The sequence below is a fragment of the Ranitomeya variabilis genome, chromosome 3 (assembly GCF_051348905.1).
Source record: "Ranitomeya variabilis isolate aRanVar5 chromosome 3, aRanVar5.hap1, whole genome shotgun sequence".
NCBI classification, from domain to species: domain Eukaryota; kingdom Metazoa; phylum Chordata; class Amphibia; order Anura; family Dendrobatidae; genus Ranitomeya; species Ranitomeya variabilis.
Window position 1 is genome coordinate 734,204,026 of NC_135234.1, and position 18,634 is coordinate 734,222,659.

The following is an 18,634-nucleotide window of genomic DNA, read 5'->3' on the forward strand; positions in this document are numbered from 1 at the left end:
GTTTGAAATTACTAGCCTATAGGAATGAAGGATAAATGTTCACTTGACCAATCAGAGTACGGGAACCAAGATGCATCTTAAAACGCTATTGGTCGGTTAAGACAAACCAATGAAAATAACAATCGGTATATAGTCACTACTAACCACGCCCATGAACATTTCTATTGGGCAAGTTTACTTTCTAAACAGATATTTATTATAACAGAGCTCTATAGAATGGATATAATTTCCAAAAAGAAATAATGTTTATAAAAAAATCCCTGTACGGAAATGCCGATTATTATAATGCCGATCTTAGGCACCGCCTCCTTCGATTTTCAATGCTCTGATTAGCTGGTGAATATGTCAATCATTCTAGTGACGCCAGCAGGCCTCTGCTTCCCTCTGGTGGTCAGTGGTGTGTACTGCGGCTTCTGTATCATTGTCACCCGGATTAGTACACACACAGCTGTTGCCCGGAAGAGAGATGGCGGCGGGTGTATTCAGCTCCAGGACGGTGAGAGGTTTTTTTTTTCTTTTGCAGTTTCCAGAGAACTACAGGTCTCAGCATGAGTGTGCTGCAGGCTGCACGGTCGTCGGAAGTGGAGGGAAGAGGCTGTGAAGGATGATATGAGCCCAGCTCAGTCCTGCACGGGGAGGGGGCTGGGTTTTATACACCAGGTGCAATGGGGCTGACCTAGAAGACCCTGAATCCAGTGATTAACCCTTCATGTTTGCGCTTTTGTCCCCCGCGATGTGAAGCAGGCGGCATCTATCGCTCCTGTACCCTCCACATGTGGACCGCTGCTCAGAGGGGGCTTGGGTGGACCGCGGGGGTCCGGCGGCTCCTCTAGGGGATGTGGCTGCGATATCTTCTTGCCTAAAATCCTTCTCACTTTTTTGTGTTTTCTTTCAGCCTCACAGTCCGTTATCGGGAACGTACAAAGGACTCGGCAGTAAAGATGCGGCTTCCTCCACGTCTTACTATTCCTACCCCAGAGGGAACCTGAGCGTCACCTCCGACCTGCAGCGTCCCCCCAGCAGAGCGCCCCCCGCGTATCCCGAGAGCAACAGCAAAGGTGATGGCGAGACTGCAGACAGACTGGTAGAACGGTAGCGGGGGTCTCGATAACAGGAATATCCCCGACTGCGCCCCTCCTGTCCGGGGTGTAAGGCTGGTGCATCACATCTCGGAGACATCCCCTGCTTGTTCAGCTGTGCGTCGCCCCCCTGCACTTCCGAATGATTGACAGTTCAGTCCGAACCGTGCGCTCCCCCCTGCTGTTCTGTGAAGGCGCTTGTCCTCTGCAGCCTCAGAGGAGTGATCTGGCCAGCTTCAGAGCGGCGCGTGCAATCTCCGTATTCTGCGCTCAGGAAACTGGCCACCTCTTCATAGTTTGCAGTGGTGGTCGGTAACTCAGCTATGTTGAGAAAACCCCTTTAAGGGCTCTTTCAGATGAACCGTGATAATTGGCCCAATGTTAGATCGCAGCGCACGGGCTCCCCACCTGAGCGTGACAGCTGAGTACATTTCTATTAAGTGTCCCGCTCGGGTCAGGAGATGTGCGGCCCGTCCGTGCATTGTGACCTGACATCAGACCGATTATCACTGACCTCAGAATGAGCCTGAAGGCTTTGCCTAACGCACCTATGTGTAAGGATAAGCCCCCTCACTTAGAGATCTATAGATGTCCTCACTAGCGCCAGGACACAGCGAAGTCGTGCGCACTGGTCTAAATGTCCAAAGGCGCAGCGGGAAATTGCATCTCGGTCAAATACCGAAATGCAATCAAAGAGATATAAATCTAACCCCGGTAACGCAGCATGAACTGCATTGAAAAGTGATTACCCATCGAGCAATTGCCCATTTGAATCCATACAGATCAATCCCTCTGGTGGTGGAAGTAGGAACTGCATTCAAAGTGACTGTCCATCAACATGGCGTGTTCAGGTAGTGATGATCGTACGGTCACAGTCAGTCTCGGGACCCCCCCACAGTGAATTAAAGAACTTATTCCAAGGGGAATGCTCATCATTTATCCAGGTGATAACGTCTAGTTTAGGGTCCCCGACTGACAGCCAGAACCGGCCCATTCTCAGCCGCTGCTCCATCCATCTAGATTGGGGTCCCTGACGGACAGCCAGAACCGGCCCATTCTCAGCCGCTGCTCCATCCATCTAGATTGGGGTCCCCGACTGACAGCCAGAACCAGCCCCATGCTCAGCCTCTGCTCCATCCATCTAGATTGGGGTCCCCGACTGACAGCCAGAACCGGCCCATTCTCAGCCGCTGCTCCATCCATCTAGATTGGGGTCCCTGACTGACAGCCAGAACCGGCCCATTCTCAGCCGCTGCTCCATCCATCTAGATTGGGGTCCCTGACTGACAGCCAGAACCGGCCCATTCTCAGCCGCTGCTCCATCCATCTAGATTGGGGTCCCTGACGGACAGCCAGAACCGGCCCATTCTCAGCCGCTGCTCCATCCATCTAGATTGGGGTCCCCGACTGACAGCCAGAACCAGCCCCATGCTCAGCCTCTGCTCCATCCATCTAGATTGGGGTCCCCGACTGACAGCCAGAACCGGCCCATTCTCAGCCGCTGCTCCATCCATCTAGATTGGGGTCCCTGACTGACAGCCAGAACCGGCCCATTCTCAGCCGCTGCTCCATCCATCTAGATTGGGGTCCCTGACTGACAGCCAGAACCGGCCCATTCTCAGCCGCTGCTCCATCCATCTAGATTGGGGTCCCTGACTGACAGCCAGAACTGGCCCATTCTCAGCCTCTGCTCCATCCATCTAGATTGGGGTCCCTGACTGGCAGCCAGAACCGGCCCATTCTCAGCCGCTGCTCCATCCATCTAGATTGGGGTCCCTGACTGACAGCCAGAACCGGCCCATGCTCAGCCGCTGCTCCATCCATCTAGATTGGGGTCCCCGACTGGCAGCCAGAACCGGCCCATTCTCAGCCGCTGCTCCATCCATCTAGATTGGGGTCCCCGACTGGCAGCCAGAACCGGCCCATTCTCAGCCGCTGCTCCATCCATCTAGATTGGGGTCCCTGACTGACAGCCAGTACCGGCCCATTCTCAGCCGCTGCTCCATCCATCTAGATTGGGGTCCCTGACTGACAGCCAGAACCGGCCCATGCTCAGCCGCTGCTCCATCCATCTAGATTGGGGTCCCCGACTGACAGCCAGATCCGGCCCATTCTCAGCCTCTGCTCCATCCATCTAGATTTGGGTCCCTGACTGACAGCCAGAACCGGCCCATTCTCAGCCTCTGCTCCATCCATCTAGATTGGGGTCCCTGACTGACAGCCAGAACCGGCCCATGCTCAGCCGCTGCTCCATCCATCTAGATTGGGGTCCCTGACTGACAGCCAGAACCGGCCCATTCTCAGCCTCTGCTCCATCCATCTAGATTGGGGTCCCTGACTGACAGCCAGAACCGGCCCATGCTCAGCCGCTGCTCCATCCATCTAGATTGGAGTCCCTGACTGACAGCCAGAACCGGCCCATGCTCAGCCGCTGCTCCATCCGGCACCCCTCCGTCAGCATTCAACGATGAGCGCCACGTCTGTACCCGGCGTATGTTCCCCATCCCGCTGACCGAATCCCTAACGATGGTGCCCATGTCCCGGCATTTATATTCAGACGTGATGTCATCATGCCCAATGCAGACGTCGACGGCTCTGGACCACCCCTTTAACTGACCACCGGTGTAATTGTGGCACAATAAGGTTCTACAACTCTAATATCCTTCTTCACCAGGATCTCTGCTTGCTTTCAGTGAATGAAATCCTTCTCTTTCCTCCACTTTTACTTCTCTGCTTCCTTGACTGATCACATGCAGTTTTCAGTGGCCGTTTTCGGCACAGCGGAGGTCCCAGTAGTTAGATCGTGACCTGATGGGACACTTTATGGTGTTCACAGTGGATTATTGTCATAAATCGGATCCTGCACCCGCGCAGCATCGGATCGCTGCTCCTCCATGACCGCAGCCGTATAAATAATTTCACAGCTCGGTCACTGATAGCGCAGCATTAAATATTCACAGCGTCGTCCTCCTAACATCTGCTGGAAACACACTTGTGCCGCCAAAGGGACCAGCGTCTTAAAGAAACACTGCACCGCATGTCGTTTACTTCTCCAGTCACACCTAAAGCGGAAGCAAAAATTCAGTTATATGGAAGGAATAACGGCTGCCATGATGTCACCTGTACACGGCACTCACACACAAGGGATTCCTGCTCTGGAGCAGCATGGATGACACTATACAGCAGTACTGAGCAGTGTAGCTGTGAATCCAGCTCTAGGATTTACAAGAAAGCAGCAGCTCCCGTCTGTGCGTCTCCTCCATTCTATTGTCATTATAGAATTCATTAGACGGCTGTAATCTGATCCCTCAGTGATCTGACCACTGCTTCTTTACTAACTAAATTTCCCCATCTATTATTCGCAGCCATCATTTCGGCTTTGAAAAACCTTCAAGAAAAGATCCGTAAACTGGAGCTAGAGAGGATAAAAGCCGAGGATAACATCAAGCTTCTGTCCAGGGAATCGAAGGACTACAAGCATCAGCTGGAAACACAGAGCCGGTCTACGGATCACATCCGAGATGACGTCTGCAGGCAGAACAGAGGTAATGACTCTGCCGACACGGCTGTGTGATCAGATTGTCCCTGGACACAATATTCTCTGCGCAGAACAACTTTATACTGATTTTTAGTATTTTTTTCTCATTAATTAACCCTTTCCCGTTGTGTCTTGCATAGATCTCTCCCGGCAGCTGTCGGCGGCAGAATGTCGGTGCAGCCTCCTAGAGAAGCAGCTGGAATATATGAAGAAAATGGTGCAAAATGCAGAAACCGAGAGGAACTCAGTCCTGGCAAAACAGGTACCTGGGAGTAGGGGCACAAATCACGGGGACGGCCCTAGCCAACGAGGGGCTGATGGGTGGGTGACCCAAAATGTAGACCCCCGTCACATGATGTACCATCATGTTCTAAAAAGCAATATAACCCTTTTAAATTAATCTTTTGAAGGCTTTTTTGTAATTTTTTGTTATTTATAACCTTTCGGTTTGTGTGATATAAAATGGCCAAACTTTTCTTCTCTTCTTTTTTAATATGATCAGGTATCTCTGGAGGGAGACAAAGCTCTTGAAAAATCAAACCTACAAGCCAAGCTGGAAAAGCTGGACACGCTGGAACAAGAATACTTAAAGCTGACCACCATGCAGGTGCTGGCCGAGGTCAGTGTCTACAGAGGGGCCTGTAGCGCAGGCGGACCGGGGGAGGGGGATAGGAGGAAACACAAAGGGGCAGATCACAAATAAGGCCGAGCTGTGTTCTCTGGATTGGTCACAGCGGCTGGGTGCCATAGGATTGGTGATGACTGGAGGATCGGTGCGTGTTACGAGGATGGAACTCGGAAAAGCCCGATCGGAATGGAGCGGAGGTGGTGCGATACCTGCTACCGATCCTCTTATTCTCTATGGGACTGCCAGGAAAACGCCAAGACCTGTTGTTGTTGTTTTTTTGGGGGGAAAGCCCCATATAGGACGAATTGAATGGTGGTGCATGTGTGCTGCCCCTGTGTATGATACAGGCTCAGGAACTGGGCCTCTGCGTCGGGTACGGTCTCGGAAACCGGGCCTCTGCGTCGGGTACGGTCTCGGAAACCGGGCCTCTGCGTCGGGTACGGTCTCGGAAACCGGGCCTCTGCGTCGGGTACGGGCTCGGAAACCGGGCCTCTGCGTCGGGTACGGGCTCGGAAACCGGGCCTCTGCGTCGGGTACGGGTTCGGAAACCGGGCCTCTGCGTCGGGTACGGGCTCGGAAACCGGGCCTCTGCGTCAGGTACGTGCTCGGAAACCGGGCCTCTGCGTCAGGTACGGGCTCGGAAACCGGGCCTCTGCGTCAGGTACGTGCTCGGAAACCGGGCCTCTGCGTCAGGTACGGGCTCGGAAACCGGGCCTCTGCGTCAGGTACGGGCTCGGAAACCGGGCCTCTGCGTCGGGTACGGGCTCGGAAACCGGGCCTCTGCGTCGGGTACGGGCTCGGAAACCGGGCCTCTGCGTCGGGTACGGGCTCGGAAACCGGGCCTCTGCGTCGGGTATGGGCTCGGAAACTGGGCCTCTGCGTCGGGTACGGGCTCGGAAACCGGGCCTCTGCGCCGGGTACGGGCTCGGAAACCGGGCCCCTGCGTCGGGTACGGGCTCGGAAACCGGGCCCCTGCGTCGGGTACGGGCTCGGAAACCGGGCCCCTGCGTCGGGTACGGGCTCAGAAACCGGGCCCCTGCGTCGGGTACGGGCTCGGAAACCGGCCCCTGCGTCGGGTACGGGCTCGGAAACCGGCCCCTGCGTCGGGTACGGGCTCGGAAACCGGGCCCCTGCGTCGGGTACGGGCTCGGAAACCGGGCCCCTGCGTCGGGTACGGGCTCGGAAACCGGGCCCCTGCGTCGGGTACGGGCTCGGAAACCGGGCCCCTGCGTCGGGTACGGGCTCGGAAACCGGGCCCCTGCGTCGGGTACGGGCTCGGAAACCGGGCCCCTGTGTTGGATAGTTTTTTTTTTTGGGTTGCTACAACATTGAAGAAAAATGCAATACAAAAATGACCAAAACGTATTTACCCCAGATCTTATCAATAAAACCATCAGCTCGTCCTGCAAAAAAAAAAAAACCCAACAGCAGCAACAAACCTGAACACGGCTCAATCTGAAATTGGCGACTCAAGTAGGAATCACAGATCATGGCGGAAGGCTTCCCAGTACATTGAATGGTGAAGTGAATGGCGCCATTTGAAGGTACAACTGGTCCCGCAAAAGACGAGTCCTCGTACGGCTATAGCAGCAGAAGCAGGATGGCGCTTGGAAGAAGAGAAAAAAAAAAAAAACGAAAGCTCAAAAATATGTAAAAAGGGGTTGATTGTTGAGATGAACCCTTTTAGAGCTGGAGAAAGATTCCATCAAATATTTACATTTATTTATTTATTTTTCTTTTTAAGAATAAAATCCGTGATATTGAGCAAAAGCTGCGAGAAGAGGAACATCAGCGGAAACTGGTCCAGGAGAAAGCGGCTCAGGTACGTGGGTGATGGTGTCCACGATTGATGAAGTGGTCCACATAATAGGTTCCATCTTGTGCCAAGTTCTCGGCTGGTGCTGACCCCGTGCCTCTTCTCTCCCAGCTGCAGACCGGTCTAGAAACAAATCGTATTCTGCTCAAGTCTTTAACTCCTCCGACAAAGCAGGTGAACGTGAAGCGTCAAACGTCACACGTCGACAAGGTGATAACCGAGCCTCTTATTCATCTAGGGGACGGGCGTGGAGAACCACGGGTGGCACGTTGGAAAGGCAGCTAAAAATTTGAGAAAAATCAAGTATGTAAACACTTTGATCGAAGCTTCTGAGCGCAGCTGTGGCCACAGTGTAGTGGATGCTGCCGGGTACTGCAGGACGGCTCTGTGCTGCACCATGAACGGACTGCTGAGCGAGGCTCTGGTTCAAGTGTTTACATGCGGCTGCAAAAACTGCTGAACAGTGGGGGGCACCAGTTGTCAGACTTCCACCGATCTCGTATTGATAACCAGGGCTGTGGAGACGGGAAGGTAAATCTTTGACTCTGACTCCACAGCACTGGTCACTACTGAGCATGTACATAAAGTGCAGCACAGATTCATCTCACCTATGACCCCACAGCACTGGTCACTACTGAGCATGTACATAAAGTGCAGCACAGATTCATCTCACCTATGACCCCACAGCACTGGTCACTACTGAGCATGTACATAAAGTGCAGCACAGATTCATCTCACCTATGACTCCACAGCACTGGTCACTACTGAGCATGTACATAAAGTGTAGCACAGATTCATCTCAACTATGACTCCACAGCACTGGTCACTACTGAGCCTGTGCATAAAGTGTAGCACAGATTCATCTCACCTATGACCCCACAGCACTGGTCACTACTGAGCCTGTGCATAAAGTGCAGCATAGATTCATCTCACCTATGACCCCACAGCACTGGTCACTACTGAGCATGTACATAGAGTGCAGCACAGATTCATCTCAACTAAAAGCTGAGATCAGGACCAGAACAGACATTTATAGGACATTTCATAACTTTCCCAAATTATTCTGAAAAAATATTCAGCCCATCCTGCACTGAACTATTGTACACAATGTATTATATATTTTAGGAATCGGTCTGTTTTATAATGACTCCACCAAAATGGACACGGACACTGACTTCACAGTCCTGTTGATGACCACACACACACACACACACACACACACACACACACACACACACACACACACACACACGCCTCATTATATGAAGCTGCTCATTCCACGCCCGCATATACTCTATGGACAGTAGGTCATCGGGGAGCTCATGTGTCAGGGACAAGCCTCTATTACTATAGCAATAGTCCAGAACATCCGGTAATTTAGACCCTATTAGGCCCAGTTATTCTTTGGTGAAATATTTCCTCTTTATTTCAGAAGGGTGATCATCAGAGCTGCAGCCACACACAGCCTCACTACAGGCTAAGCCTGGGAGACGTGCCTTTTGTTGCTGGGAAGGTGAGCAATATGGTGGACAAATCAATAATATCAGTCTGCACAGCCCCCCGGCTGTACTAACCCGTCTGGTGATGACTGTAACTGGAGCTAGACCCCAAGATCGAGGCGATCATTGCTGTCTGTGCTCGGAACCTTATTGTCGCCCTCCAGTGGTGAATTGTGGAACTTGCACATGGGATATATTTACATACAGTTTTGCTTATATTGTTCTTTTTTTCCTTTTTTTTTTTTCAGTCTACTGCTCCTAGTCACTCTGTACGAGCCAACGTGCAACACGTCCTCCACCTGATGAAGCAGCACAATAAAGTCTTCTGCAATGAGCGGGTGGTGAGCGATCAGGCTATAGAGTGGAAAGGAGGCGACGTCCAGTGGACCGATCATGTGGTGACATCGTCCTCATCGTATCGGGAGCTCTCAGAGGTCCTACTCATGCTGGAAGATGAATTTGGTCAGATGAGCTTGTGAGTATTGATGTCAGCGGTCTGTGCCGAGGATGGGGGGTGGGATTGCACACAAGGGGGGTAGGATTATACACAAGGGGGGTAGGATTATACACAAGGGAGGTAGGATTATACACAAGGGGGGTGGGATTATACACAAGGGAGGTGGGAGGGGTGGGAAAAGTTTTCATTAACGCTCTGGTGAACATTATTGGCAGCATTGATTTGCGTATTGTAAGAAAGCCAAATTTCTCATGAAATAAGCGCCAACTGTGTATCATTATAATAGCATGTCCCTATCCATTGTCTAAAAAGTCTACCGGTCCCCATAGTATTGCACTTGTCTCCAGGTTTCCTTGTCACCCTGAAGCTGTAGAGTTCAGGTCTGAAGACCCACGGCCAGTCCATAATCGTAACGTAAAACCTGTCTGTGTGAAATGAGCCTTAGACTGCTTGTGCTTGGTGATCATAGCATGTCTGGTCTGCTAATACAGATCTCTTGTCTTTATCATCGTGAACAGGGAATAAAACCAACCTTTTCACTCATCAAACCAGTCATAAACCAAGTAAAGGGATTGTGCCTCATGATAATGAGACTTCTACAAAGTCTTCTGCAAAGACCAGGAAAATAGCCCCAGTGGCCACTATGAAAATTGCAAGATTTTTATTTATTTTTTTTTAGTTTTTTAAATTGACAATTTTATTTTTATTTTTTTGTAACTATTTTTAAAAGCAGCCAGTCACCCCAAATTTACTGCAAACTAACGACATATCCCTGTCTCCCCTGCCGTCACTTCAGTGCAATAGAGGGAGCATAAATCGCTCTCTCCTCGCTGCTGACATCGCTACACTCGAGATTTGTTTGCTCTTTTCTGAACAGGGACAGAGATCAAATAATGGAGATTTATCATCAGCATGGTCTCTGCAAAAATTAGAGCTGTCAATCAGTGTAGAAGGGGGCAGCCATAATCTAAATAATGCCCCCTGAACGGTGTGTCAACACATTTATCCATGCCAGGATGGCATCTGCCTCTAACAGCAGCGACTAGGGCGACCTCTGATCACTGCTTGTACCAGCATTGCTTGTAACATGGCACCCATGGGCATGTTGAAAGCCCGAATGGTTGCCATTGCGGTCCTCCTGTGCCGCGCTGCTTTATGGCAGAATGTAAAGTCTGCAGTATATCAGTGTATAGCACGAGTGATCCAACGATCGCAGGTTCATGTCTAAAAGGGACTAAAAAATAAGCAATGGACAAAAAAAAGTTGAAATCACCACTTTCCCCCTCCCCAGTTCAAAAAAAAAAAAAAAAGTGAAAAAAAATGCGAAATCTGTAATGAAACCCAATCGCAAAAATTTTTTTTCGCTCCAAGTACATGCATTTAAGTGTAAAAAAAACAAAACAAAAAAAACCCCTCTCCCCAAAAGTAGGAAGGTGCCAATAATGGGGACCACGACTATACAGGAAAAGGAGATGACGGCCAGTGGATGCTGGTGATGGAGATGTGAGCGGGGATTTCTCTCTTCTACTAGTGATCACCAGGAGCTGGTGAAGCAGATGAATGAAGCCCATTCTCAGCGTCTTAAAGAAGATCTCGAGGAAGAACTGGACGTTCTGGTGAGGAGAATGGAGGCAAAAGCCGATCAGATCACCAAAGTACGCAAGCACCAAGCCACGGTGAGTCACGTGCCACCACAGCAGCCACACGCCATATTGTTAGAGTTGTAGGACATAGTGTGCGGCAGTCACATCCCCCATCATAGGAAATAAGCATGTGCTGACTGTGCAGAGGTCACTGTGCGGAGAGTGGGAGGAGGTGATCTGTGATACCGCCTGTCGGGAGTAGATCTGATCTCTGAGTATATAGATTAATTCTGAGTTATCTATACACAGTCTGATTATCATTTGAATCCTGCCTCTGATGATAATGAGACTGCTGCGAAGTGATCTCTACAGAACAGGAAGTGTCAGCTTATTCTGAAGCTCTACATGAAAACTGCAAGAGTTCAAGAAGTATAATATAAAATTCTGATAATATATATTTACTCTTTTTTTTATTATACAGATATTTTTTTTAATAATATAGTCAGATTTAATTAAAAAAATTACTTTTTAATTAACCATGGGTCATTTTCTTATTATACAAAAATGCATTTGCAAAATTAAAGGGACTATCCCTTCACACAAGCCCTTTGATACGGGATAAGTCCACAAATTGCTGATCTTGCTGCCAGTGGGCATCCTCCCTATACGATCCTCTGGGAAAAGTGGAAGTTTTGCGCCTGTAGCCACCGGTCGGATTTCATCTCTTCTTCTTTCTCTGCACACAGCTTGCGAAATTACTGAAGGAGACAAAGCTGAAAAAGAAAAATTCTTATGAATCTTCCAAAACCGTTCGGAGCGTAAAATACCAGCAGGCGACTAAACGAGACCCCAACCGAGCGAGTCCGGGGGAGAAGAGCAGGAAGAGTCTGCAGTTACTGCGCGAGATGCAGACGCTGCAGGGCTCGCTGCAGAGGGACGACGTACACTGGGAATGATGCGCGCCCCCCGCGCTGCCGACCTCTGGGGGATACAGAGACTGGAGCTACGAAGCAGCGTCTGTTCCCCGTGATCTTAGGAATAAAGTGATCGTCTTCCAGATCTCCTGCAGGTGGCGCTCCACTGAAATGCATTGTATTCTTACATATCCAGGAAGCTCGTGGGATCCTTAAAGGGGTTGTCCATTACCATCATATTAATGACACACCCATATGAGGGTCTGACACCTGGCTCCCTAACTGATCAGCTGTCGTTTGCTCCACCAGGTATAGCCACACAAAACGTAGCTGAAAAGCGCATCTTCATGCGTAGCGGCCACTGCTGGGTACCGCAGAACAGATCCAGTAGGATAGGTCATCAGTATAATGTGACCGGACAACCCCTTTAATAAGAGGGTGAAGCCTTTGGATTTAATTAGAGACTGTCGGAAGTATTTCGCCACCTCGGTCCTAGAGAAATGGGTGAGGGGTCATGTCAGGAGTTGTAGTTTGGAAAACCAAAAGGATTATCTAGGATTAGGACAACTTGACTGCAGTCTTCCTAAAGAGAAAAGACAACAAAACAAACAGCGCCACATCTGTCCGCAGGATGACCGAGGTATTGCAGTTCAGTACAGTTTGCTTCAGCGGAGCTGACACAAGTCATGGAGAGAGGCAGCACTATGAATATAAGAAAGCAGACATGTTCTTCTAATGCTGATTAGTGTGTCTACGTACTGATCCTGCCTGAAGAAGACTGATCGGACAAACCACGGGCAGCAGCGATTATTGCAGCCTGGTATGTTTTACTCTGAATTACTGCTGCGTTTCGGGAAAAACAGACTTAGAAAATCCGACCAAAGACTTGTGCGTCTTGGAAGGACTAGTCCATGAAAGGTCCCCGACTACTTCTTCCCCAGACTGACAGGTGTGTCTGTGTTTGTGTGTATCTGGGGAGACACCAGTCAGATGGCGACCTGTTTTTCAAAGTAAGTGTTCTCTTAAACTTCACAGAGATTCAGAGTAAAACATAAATGGCTGCAATAAGGCCTCCAGTGTCTGATTACTGCTGCCCGTGGTTTGTGCAGTGTGAATTTCCTGTAAAGCTGTTTGGCTCCTGAGGAAGTGGCGAAACACTGACAGCTACAAGTGCAGCAACAGCTGGAAAGCTTAGGCCTCATTCAGCTATCTATCCCTCCCTGCATCAGTGAGCTGTTTTACATTTTCCTCCTTTTTTGATCCTCCTATCCATTCCCTATGAAGCGCCGTGGCTCCTTTTTTTTTTCTTGTCTCATTACAAGGGAGTCCTGAGGAAGGTGGCGAAACTCTGACAAATAAAAGGGCAGCAACAGCTGGAAAGCTTAGGCCTAATTCAGAAGTCATTCCCCCCTCTCCAGCAATGTACTGAATTAGATTTTTGGTCCGCGTTTCTGTTTTTCTCAAATACAAAATTCCCCGATCTTCTAGCCATTACACTGTAAAAACGAGCAGCACCCACAGATTTTTTTATTTTTAGCCCCATTGATTTGAATGAGCGCGTTTGATCCAAAATTGACTTTATTTGTGGACGTGTGAACAATCCCATTATCGGGAAGGCAGAGGATGCGTCAGTCTCGTCCCCGAGGGGCGGTTTTATGTGCTCATCCACATGGGCGGCACTATATGGAGCCTGTTGTATAGATATTGTGCGTTGTATAGATTGTGTAAATGCTGCTGTATACTCCACTCCTCCTCGGGTACTTTGTGGGGCGCCTCACAGAATGTCTTTTTATTTTTGCACTGATAATTTACACATTTTTTTGCATTATATAGCATTTTACATGCAGTCAATCACCCATTAATAGACGTCCTCGTATCCGTTTTTGGGAAAGATGGATGACTAAGTAGCATGGTGATCACTGCAGGAGCGCTCACCCAGCTTTCCTGCAGTCCAGAAAGACAGATTCACCCTTTTTATGATGTCCAGTGTACAGTCTGGCAAAGTTTGGTGTTCACTTCAAGGAGGTTATCATCACGGTCCTTGTCTATAACTGCTCGGCTTGTGACCGCTGCAGCCAGTCGGTAAACAAATTACTCATTTTTCTTTTTTTTTTTTTTTTATTTTGGGGGGATTTTTGCAGCAAATTCATCAAAACGGTGCGTAATATTTGGTGAAATTAGTGCAAATGCAGAGATGCTTTTTCTTTTTTGCCATTTTTTATTTTTATTTTTTTTAAGTGAAATGTCGCACAAGTCATTCGGCTTTAAAGTGTTTTAGCTTTTTAGTCTTTAATTGCACACACACACAAAAAAAAAAATGTTGACTCCAATAAGATACTGGAGGACAATTGCTCCAAAATTTTGCGATATTTGGAAAAGTTGAAAAAGGATGAATTGGCTGAAAACATAGAGATGATGAAAACCAAGACTAAAAAGGCCATAATGAACTTGGCACAAACAGAAAAGTGACTAAAATCCGTCCTTCTGCTAACAGCATGTGCAGCATAGACTCCCTAGAAGACCCTGCAGTTTCCACACAGGTTTTGTAAAAGCAGTTTGCGCCTAATAAACCGTGTAGAAGGACCCCTTTAGGAACGGGATCAGATGAGTGTGCGGAATGGTCCGTTTAGGGACCCCATGGGTGTCCCACCTTCATACGCATCTATGAGGCTGTACTCTCCGGTCTGAAGACCCTCAGTCATTCCAGGCATTGCTGACTATATACAGCACGTGAAATATGACCGCCGGCCTTCACGGATTTTTGAGTTGGAAATAAAATCTCCATATTTTGCTGTGTCCCTAATATAAATATCTGTCACTTACTAATGTGCGTGTATTACTGAAGATATCCCGAACTTCTGATATTCGTGCAGTGCGGGAGCTCTTGTTTCTAGGAGAGTGTTTCCTACATCGACGGGTCATCAGTGGCTGACTGCTGGATTTTCTAACTCAGCCTGCCCCCTCTCTGTCTTGGCTGGGTCACAGAAGGAGGCTGGCTTAGCTATTAAAATGAGCTAGCCTCCGTCATGTGAGCAAGTGCCAACGCACGGAGTACACCTTAGTCCCCGAACCTCCAGCTCTGGTCCTTTCATCTTAAAACAAAATATATGGGGAATCTTATTATTTTATAGTCTGGACACATCTGAAAGATTTTTATTTTTTTAACTGAGATATAATAAACACTAAGATTATACGAAGCATAAAGTTACAGATTTGTTAAAAATGTACCGTAATTTTACTGCTGGATATTTAAAATGGAATTATGTAAACTTTCTGGAATTTTCTAGTCATCATTTTCATGATGTTTGCTTTCACTGAATGTAAACTTTTTTTTTTAAATTTTTCATATTCCAAGGCTGAAACAGTCTTGGTGCTTTCTTCTATCATCATCATCATCATCATCATCATCATCATCATCCCTGATGTAAGGTTCACAGGATTAAGAATTCTACTTTCATGTGTCTGTATAATGCACTTTTCTTTTCTTTTTTTTTTTCCTGACATCCGATTCTATGTTACGTGTTCTGGCTTGCACTATGTAAATAAACCAATGTATGGATGAATGGTACATGCATAATGTGCTGCTGTCCACCTGATCTTCCATCCCTGACTATAAACTCCAAGTAGATCAGGCCAAGGGTGAAGTTTCCCCATCAGGTTACTGTGACTCTTATTGCTAGTGTCCATGTTGGTGCTTCATGGCAGTCGTACCAGGGATCTGCAAATTTATTTGGCTGGTGTTTGAATTTCCGCGTCCTGGGCCCTCTCCATAATATTCCCACCGCACACACTGCCCCTCTCCATAATATGTCCACCGCACACACTGCCCCTCTCCATAATATTCCCACCGCACACTGCCCCTCTCCATAATATTCCCACCGCACACACTGCCCCTCTCCATAATATTCCCACCGCACACTGCCCCTCTCCATAATATTCCCACCGCACACACTGCCCCTCTCCATAATAATCCCACCGCACACACTGCCCCTCTCCATAATATTCCCACCGCACACACTACCCCTCTCCATAATATTCCCACCGCACACACTGCCCCTCTCCATAATAATCCCACCGCACACACTGCCCCTCTCCATAAGAATCCCACCGCACACACTGCCCCTCTCCATAATATTCCCACCGCACACACTACCCCTCTCCATAATATTCCCACTACACGATACCCTGCTCCATATTCCCACCGCACACACTGCCCCTCTTAATAATCCCACTGCACACACTGCCCCTCTCCGTAATATTCCCACATGATGCCCTGCTCCATAATATTCCCACCGCACACACTGCCCCTCTCAATATTTCCACCGCGCACACACTGCCCCTCTCTATAATATTCCAACTACACGATGCCCTGCTCCATAATAATCCCACTACACGATGCCCTGCTCCATATTCCCACCGCACACGCTGCCCCTCTCCATAATATTCCCACCGCACACACTGCCCCTCTCCATAATATTCCCACCGCACACACTGCCCCTGCTCCATAATATTCCCACCGCACACACTGCCCCTCTCCATAATATTCCCACCGCACACACTGACCCTCTCCATAATATTCCCACCGCACACACTGCCCCTCTCCATAATATTCCCACTACACGATGCCCTGCTCCATAATATTCCCACTACACGATGCCCTGCTCCATATTCCCACCGCACACGCTGCCCCTCTTAATAATCCCACTGCACACACTGCCCCTCCATAATATTCCAACCACACGATGCCCTGCTCCATAATATGCCCATCACACACACTGCCCCTCTCCATATTTCCCCCACACTCACTGTCCCTCTCCATAATATTACACACACACTACCCCTCTCTGTATTCCCCTCTCCATTTTATTCCCCACACACACTGCCCCTTACTGATCACAAGACCCCGTGATGTCATATAAAACTTGTCCAAGGCCTCATGCGACGTCGTCTGACGGGCTGTAAATACCTTCCTCATTGAATACAGTTGTGGTCAGTGATAATTGCATGGTGTACTTACCATTCAGAGATACCAATAAAGTGTTTAGTAAGATTGCTTGCATATACATACAGTCCTGGTCGAAAGTGTTGGCACCCTTGAAGTTTTTCCAGGAAATGAAGCATTTCTTCCAGAAAATTATTACAATTACATATTGGCTATACATGTTTATTTCTTTTGTGTGTGATTTGACCATAATTTAACTCAAAACGAGACGCACTAAAGTGTTGGCACCCTCAACTTTATATCTGGCTGCACACATTTTAGAATAAATAACTGCAATCAATCGCTTCCGATAACCATCAACAAGCTTCTTACACCTCTCAGCTGGAATTTTGACCACTCTTGTTTTGTAAACTGCTCCAGGTCTCTCATATTTGAAAGCACTCTCTCCTACCAGCAATTTTAAGATCTCTCCACTGATGTTTAATGGGATTTAGATCCGGACTCATTGCTGTCACTTAAGAACTCTCCAGCGCTTTGTTTCCATCCATTTCTGGTGCTTCTTGAAATATGTTAGAGGTCATTGTCCTGCTGGAAGAACCATGACCTAGAACACAAAATCAACTTTCTGACTCTGGGCACTACATTGTGACCCAAAATCCTTTGATAATCCTCAGATTTCATGATGCCTTGAACACAGTCAAAGCACCCAGTGCCAGGAAAACAATCGCAAACATCTTTGAACCTCCACCATATTTGACTGTAGGTACTGTGTTCTTTTCTTTGTAGGCCTCATTCTCTTAGCCTTCATTGGGGGACACAGAAACCATGGGTAATATGCTGACACTAAGAATACATGCAAGTGCAGACAGTTGTATTATCGTTCCAAGTGCAATCCGACAAAACACTGGATAGCACCTGGACCAATGTTATACTATGGGGCCGTGCATTTTTTTTGCAACGTAGCCCTCGGACCAAAAACGTTGTGTACCCCTGATCTATACAATGAATATATTTTAAGGTGTTGTGAATTCTTTAAAAAGAAATCTTAGTGATCAGCTAATTAAAAAAAAATCCCTTCTATACAAAAAAGGATTGGTAAAAGCAAACACCCCATTTAATTAAAACCTTAACTCTGGGTCAGGTTAAAAATAACGAACGCAAACTGCAGTCAGACAGTAGTTTATTAAGGCTTCATCATTCCAAAAATCTACAATTGTAAGAAACACATTTCCTTATAAACGCCAGGTAAAACAGTCAGTTAAGTAACGTAGTAACAACCTCTAGAATATTACAGTAAAATCAGTGCAAAAACCTGCATTTAACCATTTGCATAGTGTTACTTAAATTCCTTAATAAAGGTCATCTACATACAGACAGACCCGTTCACATGAGGGCGGTACGGGGACATCGTAGTACAGCGGCTGTAACCTGCCTAATGCTGATGGTCGGCTCACCCCAAAGTGTGATACATGCAGATCTGCAATATATGTTATAGGGGTTGTCCACTTTTGGGGACAATCATTTAAAAATTTTTTTAACTTAAGTACATGTACTTGGGGGAAATGTTTATTTTTTTGCATGTTCTTGTCATAAAAAAATGCATCACCGTTTTGCTTTTACAGGCTCTTTTGACTCCCTTGATGTGACCTTTGCGTCGTAAATCGCTTCAGAAGAGCTCAGAAAATAACAGATAAGGGAGTTATAAACCCATTGCCAGAACGAGCTCACTGATAGATTCTCAGTCAACCCAGCAGGAACAGAAATTATAAAAGGCAAACTGTGCAAAATTAGTTATGAAATCGAATTGCGGAAATAATTTTTAGCCAAAAATACATGCATTCAAGAGATTAAAGGGGTTGTTGACTTTCGGCAACAATTCTCATGACGAAAACAATTTTCATGACGTGTCAGGAATTGCAGAACTAATAAGACGCTGTGGATATAATGGAAGCAAGAAGAGCATCACCAAACCAACGGTTTGCAGCACCCTGGACCAGCAGCCACGTCGGTAGTTAATGGCCGCCAAACAAGAGCCCTGCAAACCGCCTCTCAGGATTCCCGATGCCTCTACTGATCAGCTGGCCTGGTGTGACGCCATACCAAAATGATGACGGCATGCCAGTCCTAGTAATCAGAGGAGGAGAGTGGGATGCCGGCAGGTTAGGAGGAAGCGGCCAT

The 18,634-nt window shown here is 47.9% G+C and overlaps 1 protein-coding gene across 3 annotated transcripts; it reads left to right on the forward strand.

The window, feature by feature from the left end:
• Positions 1-348: 348 nt before the first annotated feature.
• Positions 349-15,081, forward strand: CEP57 (centrosomal protein 57). 3 transcript variants are annotated; one of them, XM_077298457.1, is made up of 11 exons: positions 349-496; positions 896-1,058; positions 4,445-4,624; positions 4,758-4,879; positions 5,120-5,236; positions 6,990-7,067; positions 7,173-7,271; positions 8,494-8,574; positions 8,809-9,035; positions 10,549-10,693; positions 11,347-15,081. In XM_077298457.1, exons 1-11 carry the CDS (start codon positions 467-469, stop codon positions 11,554-11,556), a joined length of 1,452 nt encoding a protein of 483 aa, XP_077154572.1. In that variant the 5' UTR covers positions 349-466; the 3' UTR covers positions 11,557-15,081. The 3 variants fall into 3 exon arrangements, with proteins under 3 accessions (XP_077154572.1, XP_077154570.1, XP_077154571.1); XM_077298455.1 differs by lacking the exon at positions 349-496 and adding an exon at positions 529-660 and having other exon boundaries at positions 11,347-15,069; XM_077298456.1 differs by lacking the exon at positions 349-496 and adding an exon at positions 529-660 and having other exon boundaries at positions 8,497-8,574; positions 11,347-15,069.
• The last annotated feature ends 3,553 nt before the right edge of the window (positions 15,082-18,634 follow it).

Coding starts and splice junctions, on each gene's coding strand:
- CEP57 (XM_077298455.1), top strand. CDS start 610: ATGAGCCCAGCTCAGTCCTGCACGGGGAGGGGGCTGGGTTTTATACAC. Junction 1,059..4,444: donor TCCCGAGAGCAACAGCAAAG/GTGATGGCGAGA, acceptor TATTATTCGCAG/CCATCATTTCGGCTTTGAAA. Junction 9,036..10,548: donor GAATTTGGTCAGATGAGCTT/GTGAGTATTGAT, acceptor CTCTTCTACTAG/TGATCACCAGGAGCTGGTGA.